Genomic DNA, 3,522 nt, shown 5'->3' on the forward strand with positions numbered 1-3,522 from the left:
CACTCCATCATACAAACCCATTCAGATAAAGACTTTCATTCTGTCACACAAACGGTTAGTGCTAAGGTGAGCTGATACCTGTGCTCATGTGATTGTTTATGTTTCACTGAGGTGGATGGTGATGGAATGTACTCAGGGGGAGAGCGCCCGGCCATCCCCACTTTCTTGTTATTTTCACGAAATTACTCAATACACTATAAATATTAATCAACAATATCACGATAATTCTTTAAATTTCATGATGTATTTTCTTTATAGATATGAGTTTGTGTTTTAGTAATAGGCTACATAGTAGTAAATCACTGATGTAAAAATGAAGAAGATTTCAAATAATATATGTGTTATTGTTGCCTTTAAAAATTAACTATAATTTCAATTTTATGTATTTATCCGGGACAGTGGACATTAAATTAACCCAGCAGCTATTTTATGTCTGTTGTCCACGGACAAATGTTTAAAAAAAATATTATAAACAACATAATATTAAAGTTTATACTAAGGAGGTGAGGCAAATTCAAATTCAATGGAATATGAAAGACAACCCCAACTTCCCACTGTCCGCCTTCATCTCAGGGGCCTTTCTCCGCCTGCAGCCTCCTGCTCTCACCGAGGAGTCACAGGCAAGTCATCTCAAACACAGCTAAAGCTCCGGTACTGTTAGCTTAGCTGCTACAAACAGCGCTAGCTTTAACAACCAGAAACCTGCACTTTGTCAACTTTCGCTTTTTCCTCCAAACTACAACAAAGAGAGCAACAGATGGAGTACAGGAAGGAGTTCAAATTACGGTTAATGGAGTCATTTCAGCAACAAACAGCAGACGAAAACTTCAAATAGCTCTGCTGCTGAGAACCGCGTGTCTCTGCCGCTGTGTGTGCGTGAGCGACGGAGTGAGCGAGGAGGACCCGAGTGAAGCGAGAGGCCACGCCCTCCTTTGGATCTACCAATCAGCACTAGCAGCTACTTTGAATGGGAGCCAGAGAGAGCAGAGAGCGCTCTGTTTTTCTTGTTTGCATGGCATCCCATTTGGGGGGGCAGTCCTGAAATTTGGGGGGACATTGCCCCACCTTCCCCATGCCTAGATCCGGCCTTACTGTAAAGTGTTGAATTTCAGTGCAGAGCTGCTTTTCTTTGCTTCAGAATCCACTAGAATAGACCTAGCTGCGTAAAGGGCTGAAGAGTTCCAGTAGTCCAAACACTATGAACAGATGAAGCTCTGCTGTTAAAGCACCTTGTGTCCGTCCAGATGAACGATGTCCATTTCAAAGCCGATCAGGGCCTCCACCAGCGAGATGGTGACGTTGGTGTACAGGTCGTCACCCCTGCGCTCAAACACCGGATGTCTGCAACAGAAGAACACCCCCACATCAGCTGCTGCAGCCCCCCCACACAGAGCATGAGCAGAAGGAGACATACTTCAGCACTTTGATGCGGAATCGTAGATCTCCAGGTTCTCCATCAACGTGCGGCTCACCTGCAGGAGAAGGTCAGACATGAGGAACGGCTCACCGGCAGAGGACTCGGGTCTGGACCTGCTGACGTTACCTTCTCCAATGAAAGGATACTCCATCTCATCCCTGACGCCCTGCTCGATCTCCACCTCCAGAGTCTTCTCCTCGTTGACCAACCTGAGGGTCAGCAGTTCAGGCATGAATCTACTGTTTCCATCCACAGGAATTCTATTTCTAGTTTCTGCTCCAAATGAATCAAAAGAGTTTATGTAAGATTCCATCATAAGTTAGAAATCAATCAGAGAGAATTCAGTCAATTTATCCTGAAAATCCTTCAGAAGTATCTGAAGCCTGCAGACAGACAGGAGGGGGCTTCAAGTCAAAGCCTCACACTCACTTCACATTGGGACACTCGTCACACACGGTCTCCTGGGTCATCTGGAAGCGGCCCGGTCCCAGCTGCGTGGTCCTCATCTCCTGCCTGCAGTTGCACTTCCTTTTCCCCGGAGCTTCTTTGGCTACAGGCTTGTTCCGTACCACCTGTAAGAGTGGGCGGGGCCAGAGGCGTCATATAGGGGGCGGGGGTTCCTCTGACCATAGGAGTTTCTGCTCACCTCCACAAAGTTCCCAGAGTACACTTCTTCCAGGGTGACCTCAAGGTCAAGAACGATGTCATTTCCTCTGGGGATGTTCCTGTCCTGCTGCTGTCTGTTTCCCCCAAACATGAAGCCGAAGTCACCGAAGAAGCTGGGGGGGGGGGCACATAAAAGATCCATTAAACACAGATGTTAACATCAAATCCTTATTTGTTTCCCAGGATTTCTGGATCGTTCCATAGAAGCTCTCGGAGAAAACATTTTCAGTTGTTTTATATTCAAATTGAATGTTTTTTCTTAAATGTTTACCATTTGTTTTCTAAATTTTAATACAAAAACAGAAATGAATGCAGTTAGTTTCATAACGATTTGTGTTCTGCAAAAACTACAATTATGTGAGGATGGTTTTGTAGCAATAATCAAAAACACTTGAGTTTGTGAATCCAATGTTATTGCAGAGCAGAAAAATCTCCTGGTACTGTTCTTTTAACATGTTCAGAGGCTTAATGAGGATAGGTTTAATAGTTTCAGTCCTTCCACTCCAACAAATCAGACATTTATTAGACATGTTTGTGTGTTTTTTGGTTTATATTCACTTCTAGTCTTTTTCAAAGTAAAATAAGTCAGTGAAAGAATAAAATCCTAAAGTTGTTACATTGTGCAGAAAACATCAATAATTTATTTTATCCTTTATTTTTTAACTATTTCAATATGTTTTAGCTAATGAAAGCATTGGAAGAGCTGCTTGGTCGACGACCGATGACCCTTTGGATCTCCTGTTAGAGCTGGAATGTCCGTCATCATTTCAAATCAATCATCTTTAGCTGCTCATTCTCCTAGACAGTCAGTAACCCTTCTGAGCGTGCTCAGTCTCTCTCTGCTTCTGTATGAAGCTTCATTTTTCTCCAGGTCACGTTTGAACTACTTCAAAGTCCATTTTCAAGCTTTTCCAGCTCCTCCTTGCTCCTGGATTGTGTGAATCGTGATACTAATTTCAAGCGTTTTCATTTTCAAACACAGATTTGCAATAAATCTTCTATGAAATAATTATCACTTGGGTTTTTCTTTAGATAAATTGAGAGCATTTCTTTCAGAGTGTGAGAGTTTCCTGCATCAGTGTGTAAACTCACTGAACGATGAGGCGGAGAAATATCTAGAGAAAGCAGATTAGTTCAGAGGAAGGATTGTCTTTGGACTGCAGACAGTCACCTGGAGAAGATGTCATTGTGGGAGCTGTGGTGTCCCTCTTTCAGGCCGTCCTCGCCGTACATGTCGTACTGCTTCCTCTTCTCCTCGTCTGACAGAACCTGTGAACAAACGCCTTCAGGTCAGGGAGCAAAGAGCTGCAGCCCTTTTCAGCAACAAGAACACACACTCAGCCTGACCCCCGATTTGGTTCAAAAGGTCCCCAGTGTGAGCTCTATGAGGATGTCATTAAAAAGTTGAACAGGTTTCATGTCTTTGGCTTTTATTGCAA

General features: G+C 43.5%; 1 protein-coding gene across 1 annotated transcript in view; it reads right to left on the reverse strand.

Moving 5' to 3' along the window:
• The window catches only part of dnajb11 (DnaJ heat shock protein family (Hsp40) member B11), a 9,150-nt gene that overhangs the window by 3,682 nt on the left and 1,946 nt on the right, over positions 1–3,522 (reverse strand). Inside the window, exons 3-8 of the mRNA XM_024260530.2 lie at positions 3,255–3,352; positions 2,064–2,196; positions 1,847–1,989; positions 1,544–1,626; positions 1,415–1,472; positions 1,230–1,341 (exon numbers count right to left, since the gene is read on the reverse strand). Of these exons, the coding sequence (XP_024116298.1) occupies positions 1,230–1,341; positions 1,415–1,472; positions 1,544–1,626; positions 1,847–1,989; positions 2,064–2,196; positions 3,255–3,352 (627 nt within the window). The remainder of the gene's footprint in view (positions 1–1,229; positions 1,342–1,414; positions 1,473–1,543; positions 1,627–1,846; positions 1,990–2,063; positions 2,197–3,254; positions 3,353–3,522) is intronic.

This window comes from Oryzias melastigma, linkage group LG21, assembly GCF_002922805.2.
Source record: "Oryzias melastigma strain HK-1 linkage group LG21, ASM292280v2, whole genome shotgun sequence".
NCBI lineage: Eukaryota > Metazoa > Chordata > Actinopteri > Beloniformes > Adrianichthyidae > Oryzias > Oryzias melastigma.